This window comes from Thalassophryne amazonica, chromosome 1 (assembly GCF_902500255.1).
Source record: "Thalassophryne amazonica chromosome 1, fThaAma1.1, whole genome shotgun sequence".
Taxonomy (NCBI): domain Eukaryota; kingdom Metazoa; phylum Chordata; class Actinopteri; order Batrachoidiformes; family Batrachoididae; genus Thalassophryne; species Thalassophryne amazonica.
Genome location: NC_047103.1, coordinates 133,534,860 through 133,549,069, shown reverse-complemented (window position 1 = coordinate 133,549,069; position 14,210 = coordinate 133,534,860). Strand labels below are relative to the sequence as shown.

General features: G+C 40.4%; 1 protein-coding gene across 1 annotated transcript in view; it reads right to left on the bottom strand.

Annotated features, from left to right (window-relative positions):
- wbp4 (WW domain binding protein 4) overlaps nt 1-14,210 on the bottom strand; it is a 32,984-nt gene that overhangs the window by 13,787 nt on the left and 4,987 nt on the right. The window contains exons 4-9 of the mRNA XM_034174944.1: nt 13,976-14,099; nt 12,674-12,856; nt 12,476-12,546; nt 12,302-12,377; nt 2,434-2,822; nt 2,115-2,329 (exon numbers count right to left, since the gene is read on the bottom strand). Of these exons, the coding sequence (XP_034030835.1) occupies nt 2,115-2,329; nt 2,434-2,822; nt 12,302-12,377; nt 12,476-12,546; nt 12,674-12,856; nt 13,976-14,099 (1,058 nt within the window). The remainder of the gene's footprint in view (nt 1-2,114; nt 2,330-2,433; nt 2,823-12,301; nt 12,378-12,475; nt 12,547-12,673; nt 12,857-13,975; nt 14,100-14,210) is intronic.

The window sequence follows — 14,210 nt, the reverse complement described above, 5'->3', positions numbered from 1 at the left end:
AAGAGAAAATCATGTTCAACAGGTGCTGGCTTCATCTTTAAATAGGGGACACCTGATTCACACCTGTTTGTTCCACAAAATTGACGAACTCACTGACTGAATGCCACACTACTATTATTGTGAACACCCCCTTTTCTACTTTTTGTTTTTTTTTTACTAATAGCCCAATTTCATATCTTTAAGAGTGTGCACATCATGAATGCTTGGTCTTGTTGGATTTGTGAGAATCTACTGAATCTACTGGTACGTTGTTTCCCATGTAACAATAGGAAATATACTCAAAACCTGGATTAATCTTTTTAGTCACATAGCACTACTATTATTCTGAACACTACTGTAAATTGGAGTTCTTCCCTTTAAATGACAACATCAAGGCACTTGCTGTTATTTGGTTTTGAAATGGGTCTTCTTGGGTGACTGGATCAACAAGTTGACTGTGATAAATGTAATAAGTATAAACAACTACCAAGACACAGTGGGCTCTTAATTCAAACCACTTCTTCACGCATTTTTGTTTTATTATGTATCCTGTCGTGTTGTGCTCAAGTCTGGTCTTTCACTTACTCGGTCTTGTCTCAGAATTGAAAGCAATTATACTTTATCTTGACTAGGTCTCAGACTACAATAGGTATCAACATTAACTAAACATTATAATGATAAAATCAATAAAATATTTCATAATTGTGGTAACTGGTGCTATATTTTGACTGTCTCTGTATCTGGTGTTCAGTGCCTCACAGAGGACAAAAACACTGGTAGTTCTGCTGACTTGAAGCCATTAACTGTCTCACTTTGTGAATATAAAATCTTAGTACATTGCAATTATTAATACACTCAAATGTGAGCCGTCAAAACAGCTCAAAAACAAATGTTCAGTTTTAGTTTGCTTTTTTCCAACCTTATGACCTCATACAATGTTCGACTTCTCTTTTGAATATTAACAGTGACAACAATAAGTGTAATTAATTTCATGGTCTTGAAATACAACTTGTGGGTTTTTTTTTTTAAGTCTCAGTCTTGCCTTCTCCAAACATTGCATCTTGATATTTGACCCTTTCAGGTCTTGGGCTTGACATGGACTTGATATAGGTGGTCTTATCGCCATCTCTAGTAGCCTGCGTGAAATACATCTTACGCTTTTTTGGTGACAACCAAACAAGCGGCACACTGACACAGCTATGCATGGAGCCTTTTAACTTTGTCATGTATGTGACATGGGAAGTAATGAATTCTGCATGTAAGACACTTTAGAGACACGTGACAAACACAGGTGTGAATGGCGATGTGTCTTGGATGTTGAATTGGGATCTAATTGGCCACGATGCATTTTAAAACAAAGAGCAAAGCCTTGTGTCCACATGTTCCTGTCAGTTCCCAGGTGGGCTCCAGAGAGAAATTGGGAAGCAAATGGCATCCGATAAAGGGGCAGAGCTAAAACTGGCAGTGACCTTGTCACCAGTGACACTGATGCATTCACAGGATGGAATATTTTGCCGCCTGTTTGCTGGGCTGCTGCAGTGAGTTTATGGATAACAGATCGGGTAAAGATCTGCATGTGTTTAGTACAAATCTAATGCCGTCAGCTTGCAGCAGGGTTCCCGGGTGATTGCACACGATGGACTGCGGCAGGGTTGTTGATTATCCTGTGAGTTTGCTTTTTTGCAGTTTTTCTATTGGGAAGCCAACTGCAACCTAACAGGACGCAATTGGACAGGAGGCTTAAACAAGTCAATGTGATTTCCGAATCTGCTCTTCTTACAAATTAACAGAAAAACCCTGACATAACTTATTATACAAAGAATGAATGTTTACGCAGTGGGAAGAATATTTGCATCTTTCAATGTATGCAAACATACTTTCCATTGTATGAATAGAAAACATTCATTATTTGTTTTATATGACACCTAAATAGATCCACAAAATCTAATATTTTACAAAAAATTAAACAGGGGTTTCTTCTTGGAACAGGAAACTGAAAGCAGCGGGGTAGAGTATGCTCTGTGTCAGCACAGCAGTTCACTCCACCAAGCAGTCGAGCCACAGACACATCACTGAGCTTAATGAGTGCCTCTGAGGTCAGACAGAAAAGTTATAGGTGGAGACGTGACACTTACTATGGATCTTCCTCCTGCCGGATCGGTTCCCAGGACCCGTATGGATTTGCCGCTTTTGGCCTCTTGACTTGTACTTTCTGTTCCACTTTTTTCTCCACAGGTTCAGCTGTGCTTTGGACCTCTTTTTGCTGCTCTTTGTTGTTCTTTTTCAGAGAATCATTTGTGTCTTTATCCTCTGTTTCTTTTTCAGAAGTGTCAGTCTCGGCTTTCCGTTTCTAGACACATGTAAGAAAATGGCTTATTTAGTCCAGGGTAATGATCATTATGATGTCATGAAGCAGATCAGACGTTACATTTCTTATTCAGTAACACCTCTCACCCTGAAGCTGATCTTTGGGACTTTCGGCTGTTGGTTCACTTGATCAGTGACTTCAGGCTCCTGAGGAGCCTGAGCCCCGTTGGAGGTCTCCTCTCCTCCTGAGAGTGGCTCCTGCAGAGGGGTCTGTGGCTCCTGCTGAGGAGTCACTGACTCCTGCAGAGGGGTCTGTGGCTCCTGCTGAGGAGTCACTGACTCCTGCTGAGGGGTCTGTGGCTCCTGCTGAGGAGTCACTGACTCCTGCTGAGGGGTCTGTGGCTCCTGCTGAGGAGTCACTGACTCCTCCTGAGGGGTCTGTGGCTCCTCCTGATTCTCTGCTTCCAGGCTGGACCCAGAGCCAGATTCAGGTGCCTCGGTAGAAGGAAAGTCAGGTGGTTTTTCCCAGCTGGACTCTGAGAGGTGCAGAAAATGAAACATGTAATTCCCAAAAAATAAAACAAAAAAGAAAAGGAAAAACCCACAAACCCTAAAACAAGAAGGAGCACTCAGAGAGTGCACCACCTGTATTACACGTTTGACATTTAGTCACGCAAATTAATTCTGTGATTCAGTGACATCATAATACAATGGTTCTCAAAGTGTGCAGGAACCTAATGAGCTGCAAAAACACTGCTGGTGGGAGACGAGATGTCACGATGTGGAATAAGTATTAAAATCACCTAAAAATTGCTATTTTTTATGTAATAGAAATAATAAAAGAAAGCATTTTATTTGTAATTTATCTGACCTAATTTAACAAACTGCATATATGGAAATAGCTCAGCTTAGTCTCATGTGTTAATCAAAATTATGATTAAAGAATTGGTGGTGAGACCCCCAGATGATTTTCAGATTTAAAAGTGGACCACAGGTCATCATTCTTAAACCTAAGAATGGCTGCCATAATATATGGTTCATTGCATTTGATGATTTGATGAATTCCGTTGATAACTGAACCACTTTGTCCTTAACATATAACACAACCACCATGGTTGATCAAAATTAGCTCTAAACCAGAACAGCTTTGACAACACGTTTGATGTTAACCATTTTCTCAAAGTGTCCATTCTAAATAAATTCCTTTCACAGTCACCCAAGATCTAAAGTTATGTGGCCAACAGAAGGGTGATATATGACTTCATATTAGTATTTAATAGTAACTATTAGGACTACCACCAATTTTGTCATTGATTAATCGATGAATTTGTTTTTCATTCAAATAATTAATTGAAAAGGCGATCATGGGAAGAAAAACTTATGCAGCAAAATGTGGCACACAGCTTTGCGTCTTCCAGAGACACAAAAAGACAAAAAAAATAAAATTGCAACATACTTCAAAAGGCTGAAACTAACAATTATTGTCATTATCAATTAATCTGTTGATTAGTTTCTCAATTAATTGATTAGTTGTTTGCGCATAAAATGTCAGAAAATGATGAAAAATATTGATAAATGTTTCGCAAAGCCCAAGAGAACATGCTCAAATGTCTTTTTGTCCACAACCCAAAGATACTCAGTTTACCGTGAAAGAGCATTAAAGAAACAGAACAGATTAGAGCAGGGGTGGCCAAGTTCGGTCCTCGAGAGCCACCTTCCAGACACTCTTAGTTGTCTCCCTGCTCCAACACACCTGAATCCAATGAAAGACTCGTTAGCAGACTTTTAATGAGCCTTTCATTGGATTCAGGTGTGTTGGAGCAGGGAGACAACTAAGAGTGTCAGGAATGTGGCTCTCGAGGACCAAACTTGGCCACCCCTGGATTAGAGCCCAAACATTCGGTGGGCCAGTAACAAATCAAATCAAAATCAAATCAATTTTATTTATATAGCGCCAAATCACAACAAACAGTTGCCCCAAGGCGCCTTATATTGTAAGGCAAGGCCATACAATAATTACGGAAAAACCCCAATGGTCAAAACGACCCCCTGTAAGCAACCACTTGGCAATAGTGGGAAGGAAAAACTCCCTTTTAACAGGAAGAAACCTCCAGCAGAACCAGGTTCAGGGAGGGGCAGTCTTCTGCTGGGACTGGTTGGGGCTGAGGGAGAGAACCAGGATAAAGACATGCTGTGGAGGGGAGCAGAGATCAATCACTAATGATTAAATGCAGAGTGGTGCATACAGAGCAAAAAGAGAAAGAAACACTCAGTGCATCATGGGAACCCCCCAGCAGTCTAAGTCTATAGCAGCATAACTAAGGGATGGTTCAGGGTCACCTGATCCAGCCCTAACAATCGGAGAGAAAGAGTCTAACCAAATACCGGCATCACTGAAAGCAGCCAAAGATAACGATACGTCTTTGGGATGGTTATGAGTAATTTTTTCTCTAATAGTTAAAATTTTATTAGCAAAGAAAGTCATGAAGTCATTACTAGTTAAAATTAAAGGAATACTCGGCTCAATAGAGCTCTGACTCTGTCAGTCTGGCTACAGTGCTGAAAAGAAACCTGGGGTTGTTCTTATTTTCTTCAATTAGTGATGAGTAGTAAGATGTCCTAGCTTTACGGAGGGCTTTTTTATAGAGCAACAGACTCTTTTTCCAGGCTAAGTGAAGCTCTTCTAAATTAGTGAGACGCCATTTCCTCTCCAACTTACGGGTTATCTGCTTTAAGCTGCGAGTTTGTGAGTTATACCACAGAGTCAGGCACTTCTGATTTAAAGCTCTCTTTTTCAGAGGAGCTACAGCATCCAAAGTTGTCTTCAATGAGGATGTAAAACTATTGACGAGATACTCTATCTCACTTACAGAGTTTAGGTAGCTACTCTGCACTGTGTTGGTATATGGCATTAGAGAACATAAAGAAGGAATCAAATCCTTAAACCTAGTTACAGCGCTTTCTAAAAGACTTCTAGTGTAATGAAACTTATTCCCCACTGCTGGGTAGTCCATCAGAGTAAATGTAAATGTTATTAAAAAATGATCAGACAGAAGGGAGTTTTCAGGGAATACTGTTAAGTCTTCAATTTCCATACCATAAGTCAGAACAAGATCTAAGATATGATTAAAGTGGTGGGTGGACTCATTTACATTTTGCGCAAAGCCAATTGAGTCTAATAATAGATTAAATGCAGTGTTGAGGCTGTCATTCTCAGCATCTGTGTGGATGTTAAAATCGCCCACTATAATTATCTTATCTGAGCTAAGCACTAAGTCAGACAAAAGGTCTGAAAATTCACAGAGAAACTCACAGTAACGACCAGGTGGACAATAGATAATAACAAATTTGGATGGACAAGACTAAGAGTCAAGCTTTCAAATGAATTAAAGCTGTCTGGGTTTTTGATTAATTAATAAGCTGGAATGGAAGATTGCTGCTAATCCTCCGCCTCGGCCCGTGCTACGAGCATTCTGGCAGTTAGTGTGACTCGGGGGTGTTGACTCATTTAAACTAACATATTCATCCTGCTGTAACCAGGTTTCTGTAAGGCAGAATAAATCAATATGTTGATCAATTATTATATCATTTACTAACAGGGACTTAGAAGAGAGAGACCTAATGTTTAATAGACCACATTTAACTGTTTTAGTCTGTGGTGCAGTTGAAGGTGCTATATTATTTTTTCTTTTTGAATTTTTATGCTTAAATAGATTTTTACTGGTTGTTGGTGGTCTGGGAGCAGGCACCGTCTCTACGGGGATGGGATAATGAGGGGATGGCAGGGGGAGAGAAGCTGCAGAGAGGTGTGTAAGACTACAACTCTGCTTCCTGTGTCCCAACCCTGGATAGTCACGGTTTGGAGGATTTAAGAAAATTGGCCAGATTTCTAGAAATGAGAGCTGCTCCATCCAAAGTGGGATGGATGCCGTCTCTCCTAACAAGACCAGGTTTTCCCCAGAAGCTTTGCCAATTATCTATGAAGCCCACCTCATTTTTTGGACACCACTCAGACAGCCAGCAATTCAAGGAGAACATGCGGCTAAACATGTCACTCCCGGTCCGATTGGGGAGGGGCCCAGAGAAAACTAGAGTCCGACATTGTTTTTGCAAAGTTACACACCGATTCAATGTTAATTTTAGTGACCTCCGATTGGCGTAACCGAGTGTCATTACTGCCGACGTGAATTACAATCTTACCAAATTTACGCTTAGCCTTAGCCAGCAGTTTCAAATTTCCTTCAATGTCGCCTGCTCTGGCCCCCGGAAGACAATTGACTATGGTTGCTGGTGTCGCTAACTTCACATTTCGCAAAACAGAGTCGCCAATAACCAGAGTTTGTTCCTCGGCGGGTGTGTCGCCGAGTGGGGAAAAACGGTTAGAAATGTGAACGGGTTGGCGGTGTACACGGGGCTTCTGTTTAGGGCTATGCTTCCTCCTCACAGTCACCCAGTCGGCCTGCTTTCCCGGCTGCTCGGGATGCTGGAAGGGAACTAACGGCGGCTAAGCTACCTTGGTCCGCACCGACTACAGGGGCCTGGTTAGCTGTAGAATTTTCCACGGTGCGGAGCCGAGTCTCCAATTCGCCCAGCCTGGCCTCCAAAGCTACGAATAAGCTACACTTATTACAAGTACCATTACTGCTAAAGGAGGCCGAGGAATAACTAAACATTTCACAGCCAGAGCAGAAAAGTGCGGGAGAGACAGGAGAAGCCGCCATGCTAAATCGGCTAAGAGCTAGTAGCTGCGCTAAGCTAGCGGATTCCTAAAAACACACAAAGTGAATAATGTGTAAATAATTTAGAGGTGATTCAGCAGAAGGAGTGCTTTAGTTAAGGCACGTGAAGATTACACTGTGAAACAAAAATCGTTATCTAGATAACTAGATCAATCTAACTACGCAGATTAAACAGCTAACAGATACAGAAAAACACCGCTGTGCTCTGGAACAGGAAGTGATACAATACCGCAGTGACAAAGCGGCAAATATGAGCCTTTCACAAACATACTAGTATGGGTGTTATTTCTGCCAACATGAAAACTTTTATTTTACCAAATAAAACAAGAGAGAAAAACATTTTGTCCTTTGGAAATGGTGTCATTAAGTATTTAGGGTGCTCTTTTTTTTTTTTTAACAATACTGTCAAGTATGGCTGGGCAGCCGATCTGCTCTGTGTCAGCCTGATCCCGTCAGATCTCAGAAGCTAAGCAGTGCGGGACCTGGTTAGTAGTTGGATGGGAGACCTCTTTGGAACACCAGCGGCTGTGTGTGTTTCTCCAGGTAACACTGAAATTGCATCAGGAAGGGCCTCCGGTGTAAAACCTGTCCCAAATCTCAATGCGGATCTGGTTGTATCCACTGTGGCGACCCCGAACACAAAAAAACGGGAGCAGCCGAATGGACAACAACAACTGTCAAGTATGGCTGGGACCCCTATCACCCCTTGGTCACACAGCTACAAGAAACAGAGGCAAAGCAACCAGCTGCCATTTATTTTCAACCCAAGTGTGTGTTTTACAGTAAAAAGAGAAAGCTGGTCGCTATGCTGCCAGCTAGGCAGAGCCAAAATAGATGAGAAGTCTATTTTATTCAAATGCTGACTGATGCAGCACGGTGACTACCAAATGAAGGCAGCGTGACGACAGTGTGACATACATTGGTTGGTAGTTTGTTATATTAATAGTTGTTTGGAATAGAGTTCATGTTTATATTGGAAAACATCTATCTTCAATTCTGAGATGAGAACACATATACAACCCCTGGCAATAATTACGGAATCACCGGCCTTGGAGGATGTTCATTCAGTTGTTTAATTTTGTAGAAAAAAAGCATATCACAGACATGACACAAAACTAAAGTCATTTCAAATGGCAACTTTCTGGCTTTAAGAAACACTATAAGAAATCAGGAAAAATATTTGTGGCAGTCAGTAAGTTACTTTTTTAGACCAAACAGAGGGAAAAAAATATGGACTCACTCAATTCTGAGGAATAAATTATGGGATCACCCTGTAAATTTTCATCCCCAAAACTAACACCTGCATCAAATCAGATCTGCTCCTTAGTCTGCATCTAAAAAGGAGTGATCACACCTTGGAGAGCTGTTGCACCAAGTGGACTGACATGAATCATGGCTCCAACACGAGAGATGTCAATTGAAACAAAGAAGAGGATTATCAAACTCTTAAAAGAGGGTAAATCATCATGCAATGTTGCAAAAGATGTTGGTTGTTCACAGTCAGCTGTGTCTAAACTCTGGACCAAATACAAACAACATGGGAAGGTTGTTAAAGGCAAACATACTGGTAGACCAAGGAAGACATCAAAGCGTCAAGACAGAAAACTTAAAGCAATATGTCTCAAATAGGGCTGCAGCTATCGATTATTTTAGTAATCGAGTATTCTATCGATTATTCTGGCGATTAATTGGATAAAAAGTACTTTTGCATTTTTAAACAACATCGATAGTCCAGGTCTCCTTAAGCAATGGCACGTCACTGCGCCAAAGTGTTGGCATTTTGCTGAAATGGCGATGGGATGTGGCTTTCTGTTTTGTTTTCTCCAACTTGTAAAATGTAACCATTTTTACGTTTTTTTTTTTTTTTTTTAAGGTTGATGGACTGGGTCCCTGTGTTTTTTTTTCCCCTCTTTCTCTGCAATTCAGCAGATGCATCATGCAGCCTCGCAGTCAGTTTTTTTTATTATTTTATTTAAGTCGCCGTGTTTGTGAAGTGTTGTCCAAAAAAGCAAAAAATTAAAAAGACAAACAGTGTGAGTCTGAGGGAAACACAGAAGAAAGAGTGCACTTCTGCTGTTTGTCAATGTAGTCGGGGCCAGAGCTGCGACTCGCCCGGTCTGAGCCCCTCACACCGTGCAGAGAGCAGCCGGCCACCGTCCCTCCCCACGTAGAGCAGACCGTGTGTTTTTTTAAAACGAGACAAACACACTGCTTCGCTTAAAATGCACAGTAAGTCTATTTCAGATGATCGGCGTGGACCACTTATCTCTTAAAAGGCTTTATTTTACTCTATGTGTCACGCTGGAAAGCGGTAGCTATCGTTGCTAATTTCATTAGCTGTTATGCTCCAGTCGTCTTTTTTTTTTCTCCTGTGGACGTTGCAGCGCCACACACAGGCCTGGCATATGTACTACAACGTTAAACGAAGCTTCGAGGCACAGAATTTGCCTCGAACATTTTTTGTAATCGAATTATTCGAGTTACTCGACTAATCGTTTCAGCCCTAGTCTCAAAAATCGAAAATGCACAACAAAACAAATTAGGAACGAATGGGAGGAAAGTGGAGTCAATGTCTGTGACCGAACTGTAAGAAACCGCCTAAAGGAAATGGGATTTACATACAGAAAAGCTAAACGAAAGCCATCATTAACACCTAAACAGAAAAAAACAAGGTTATAATGGGCTAAGGAAAAGCAATCGTGGACTGTGGATGACTGGATGAAAGTCACATTCAGTGATGAATCTCGAATCTGCATTGGGCAAGATGATGATGCTGGAACTTTTGTTTGGTGCCGTTCCAATGAGATTTATAAAGATGACTGCCTTTAGAGAACATGTAAATTTCCACAGTCATTGATGATATGGAGCTGCATGTCAGGTAAAGGCACTGGGAAGATGGCTGTCATTACATCATCAATAAATGCACAAGTTTACGTTGATATTTTGGACACTTTTCTTATCCCATCAATTGAAAGGATGTTTGGGGATGATGAAATCATTTTTCAAGATGATAATGCATCTTTCCATAGAGCAAAAACTGTGAAAACATTCCTTGCAAATTGACACATAGGGTCAATGTCATGGCCTGCAAATAGTCCGGATACTGGATCTTACCGGAGTACTGTTTGTCACTCATTAAGTCCATGCCTCAGAGACTGCAAGCTGTTATAAAAGCCAGAGGTGGTGCAACAAAATACTAGTGATGTGTTGGAGCGTTCTTTTGTTTTTCATGATTCCATAATTTTTTCCTCAGAATTGAGTGATTCCATATTTTTTTCCCTCTGCTTGGTCTAAAAAAGTAACCATTACTGACTGCCACAATTTTTTTCCTGATTTCTTATAGTGTTTCTTAAAGCCAGAAAGTTGCCATTTGAAATGACTTTAGTTTTGTGTCATGTCTGTGATCTGCTTTTTTCCTACAAAATTAAACAACTGAATGAACATCCTCCGAGGCCGGTGATTCCATCATTTTTGCCAGGGGTTGTACATTTGACATTTCTTTGTCACAAGGGTTTGATAACAAAATGTTTTTGTATGTATATATGGGATGTATATGGGAAAATACATTTTTCACTTCATAATATCGGTATCAGCCCCCCCAAAAAAATCCATATCTGTTGGGCTCAAGAATATAGTCACATTAAAGATGCTGAACTCAGAGAATCTGGAGATTAAAAAATAATATTCAAAATGATGAATCGATGACCAAAATAGTTGGTGATTAATTTAATAATTGATTAACTGGAATAAGTGGGTTCAGAAAATGGATGGGTGGATTAACAGACTAACTGTTGCAGCTCTAGTAAGCATAGGTGTATCTTAAATTATACATAGCCATATACTATGGTGGTCAATAAGGACCATAACACTTACACATGAAGACAACATGAGCAAATACAGAAAACATGAGCAAATACAAACTGTTACGGTTTGTGCCAGGAACAGAATCAAGTAAAACCCCAAAAGCAGGATAGCCCTGACATGAGGGTAAGGTTAAAAAATATAAGGTGCTTTAATATCCACAGTTGATGCAACAAGAACACAAGCTGGTGAGAAGTTCAAAGTAAAATCCAACTACCAACCCTAACGGTGGAGGAATATCCCAGGAGGTGAGAAGGTGAGGAGAAAACTCAGAAGACAGCTGACAACAAGGAGTACAAATGCAAAACGGGATAATTACGACCGCACAACATTACTGGCAACACAGCAGACACGTAACAAGAGACAATGGACCCGCAATGGAAAGAAAAATGGGAGTGGCTTCAATAAACTAATGATCAGCAGGTACAAATAATCAGGGCAGACAGGAACACGTGAATAACAAATGGAACACGTAAATAACAAATGGAAGACGAGGAGGCAGCAAACCAGGACTTCCACAGATAAACCCTAACAATGACACATAATACCTCAAGCACTAAAAAGCAAACACCGCATAACTAATACACTCTTGATACAGATAAACCAATGAACCAAAAGACAAGTAACCGAAAATGGAAGTAACCGAAATAAGACACAATTGGAAGAGTGACAAACAGAGAGACAGACCCACAACACACACAGTGAAACGAGACACACGATTGATAGACACTAGAGCGATCCACACACATGCATGAGACTCACACAGGACTTGGACACAACACAGACATCAGACACACCAGACATGGAGGACGGGTGAAGATAATGAAGGCATGGCAGGGAACGGAGCGACAGGTGCACACACACATACATACATACATACACGCTGACAGGACGACAGGTGCACAGGACTGAGACACATACACACATGCAGATAACAACCAGTGCACACAAGCACAGACAACAGGTCAATACAAAGACACAGGACTTGGAGAACAGACATGACACAAAAACCAAATAAAACCCCCTGAACAGGAGACTCAACAACATCAAACACCTGCATCAATTCCACCAAAGGTAGTTGCAAAAAAATTCCTCTGGTCACCGTAATGTACTCATTCTAAATATCTGCCATATATAAGCCCTGAGCACAAAATTTACAGTTGCCCTGTGATCTTGAGTTTTAACAGACTTTAATTTGTGATTTATTTATTTTACAAAATCCAATGATTTCCTCCTTGGTGGATCCTCAACCATTCTACCAGATTTGGTCCAAATGAGATCAAAACCCTTCCAAATTATTTTATTTATACATGGATGGACACACAGGATAGAACACAACACAGAATGTATTGTTTATATTGTAGATCAGAATGTTTCATTTTAAGCTGTTCTTAAAATTACACTGAGCATCGTACCTCCTGTTTCTGTGTGGTAGTAATACGTATAACCATCAGGACTGATGGCTTCCATCCAACTGCTGCCTGAAGAGCTCTGGAGAGAAACACATTCACAAACAAGAGCAACAAACACAAAATGACATATCGTTTAAATATTTAAAATGAATACAAAAACTAAATGAGAGATGTAACCTCAATCTGTGCCAGCTGGACAGAGTCTGAGGTGCCACCGTGGTAACTCTGTGGCTTTTCCCACCGAGACGCTGCAGGAAGGACAATAATAAGACCTCACAGTGTGATAACATCATGTATAAATGTTGGTTTACAAGGAATGTTTCAATGAAATCTTGTTATGTCAAAGAGAATTTTGTATTTTCAAAGTATCCTCACCTCCAGTTACTGTGTTGTAATAGTAAGTGTGCCCATCATCAGTCTTTCCTTCGACCCACACCTGCGCTTCTTTGCGGCCTCCAGACTTCTTTGGTTTGTGCTCTTTTTGTTGTTGCTTGACTTTTGGCTGTGCTGGCTGCGGTTGTGCTGGCTGTGGTGTTCTCTGAGGTTGTGAACCTGATTCTAACACAAAAACACATCATTTTAGTGTAGTGAATGGGAAGGTGTCCCCTAAGTGGTCGTCTCATTACTATCGGTTTATACCAGCTCATGGCATTGTTAAAACACCAGGAAAGATGTCCAGTATGTATACCAGGATTCCGCCTGTATGTGATAAGCAGATATTTGCTGTTTTGTGCCACAGCTGTGAGTGCTTTAAGTTGAAAAAGCAGTGCACGTTGTCTTGCTGTGTTTCATAGCATCGTGTCAACAGCACACCAGGGAGAGTTTACAAAAAAATCTTAACGCTTTGGTTTCTTTCAAACAAACACACAAAGCCTATATCTGAGGATGGTATGTGCGATAAAACCTTTTTACTTGTCAATCACGTAGCACATTCCACATCAATACATGGGTGTTTCTTGTCATGTTTTCTTCCTGCTCACACAGCGGGGGGGGGGGTAGCCAGGAGCGAGTGGATGGAACACCCACCTCCTCCAATACGCTGATTAAATGTCCAGTTTTTAAGAAATTTTTTGCATATACTATTACTGTAATAGTGATACTAATAGTACTAATAACAACAACAACAATAATAATAATAAATACTTATGAATAACCAATAACATTTTTAATCAATATCACTATGTTCCTTTGGATCACTACAATTCTGCACTAAGTTGAACTGATGAGATATATAAAATGTTTGCTCAATTTAACTTTTTTGCATAATTAAAGATATGAAGCATTATTTTATTTATTTAATTTGAATTGATATCTAAGCTCAGGCATAGCTGGGTCTGTTTGAGGTTCCAGGTTTAAAAGTAGGTTTAAAAGGGTCACGGGATCAGTAATCTTACCAAACATGCATGTACGAGTAAGTTGTGAAGTGAATTTGAGATAGGGTAAAGGCAAACAAAATGTGAAAATGTGCAAAAGAAAATACTAATAGGACAGAGATTGAGCAGTATATAAGTACTAAAAAACAATGTTACACATCAACATGTCACACTACAATTTATGCATGCATTTAAACAAAATTTATATAAGCATCAAGTCCATAAATGATATTGTGATAGGTATAGAGTATTGTATTGAGTTTTGAAAAACAATATAGAGCCCTACTCATTACACAATGTATACCTGACTCCTGTCCCATCCTCTTCAGATCTTCCTGATACGCCTTTAGTGCAGCCTCCTCCATTGCTGCAAACTGTTTCGACATACGTTCCTCTTGTTTCACTTTTTCTATGCTCTTCTTTTTAATCTATAAATACAAAGATAGGGTAAGATGACTGGCAGGCACTGGCAGCCAATGAGAATACAGCACTGAGGTGGGCGCAATATGTTTTTGCCTTATCTCTCCTGCCAGTACTCA